The sequence below is a fragment of the Calidris pugnax genome, unplaced genomic scaffold (assembly GCF_001431845.1).
Source record: "Calidris pugnax isolate Ruff unplaced genomic scaffold, ASM143184v1 scaffold98, whole genome shotgun sequence".
Lineage (NCBI taxonomy): Eukaryota > Metazoa > Chordata > Aves > Charadriiformes > Scolopacidae > Calidris > Calidris pugnax.
This window is the reverse complement of record NW_015090829.1, coordinates 1,412,995-1,413,707: the sequence shown is the minus strand read 5'-3', so window position 1 is coordinate 1,413,707 and position 713 is coordinate 1,412,995. Positions and strand designations below refer to the sequence as shown.

Genomic DNA, 713 nt, shown 5'->3' with positions numbered 1-713 from the left:
TGGCGGGCAGCTGGAACTGGACGGGGGGAGCTGGGTGCGGGGGGGGCTTTGCTGGGCACCGCAGGTTCCCCAGGGCCCCTTACCCAGGGAGTGGGGCTGCTCCCCCTAAAACACTGCCTGGGGTACAGTCCCTGGGACCCCCCAGCCCCCGGGAGCAGAGATCAGCCGGGCCCCCTCTCGGCTGTGTCCCGGGGGTTGGTCTGGGTCCCGGGGGTGTTTTTGGGGGGCTCGTGCTGACGCGGTGCCAACTCCTCCAGGTCCGAGGCCTCGCCCCCGCACTGGCTGCAGGCGCTGAAGCTGAAAAAGAAGAAACCTTGAGCGGGGTGAGTGGGGGCGCTGGGGGTCCCTGGGGACTGACCCCAGCCCCCCGGGGCAGGGCGCAGCTGGGGACCCCCTCCCCATGGTCCCTGTGTTGGGCTGTGTGTCCCGGGGGACTGCAGGGGGGAGCGTGTCCCCACATCCCTGGGCTCTGCTGCCGGGAGGGGCAGCCCCCCCTCCTGCCTGCTCTGGCTGGGACCCCCCCGGGGCCGGGTCACCCCTGGGGCCGGGGGTCCCAGCAGATCCCTCACCCCCTCCCTCTCTTCCAGGCTCGCCCTCCTGCCCACGTGCCCCCGAGGCTGATGGCCGCCGTCCCCAGGGCCAGGCCTCCCCCTCCCCGCGGGGACACACACACACACATCTATGCACTTTGTACGATGCTCGCAGGGTCCCCC

At 72.1% G+C, this 713-nt stretch overlaps 1 protein-coding gene across 1 annotated transcript in view; it reads left to right on the top strand.

The window, feature by feature from the left end:
- Positions 1–713, top strand: part of TNKS1BP1 (tankyrase 1 binding protein 1) — an 11,898-nt gene extending 11,185 nt beyond the window's left edge. The window contains exons 11-12 of the mRNA XM_014940694.1: positions 258–323; positions 588–713. Of these exons, the coding sequence (XP_014796180.1) occupies positions 258–318 (61 nt within the window). The 3' untranslated portion in view covers positions 319–323; positions 588–713. The remainder of the gene's footprint in view (positions 1–257; positions 324–587) is intronic.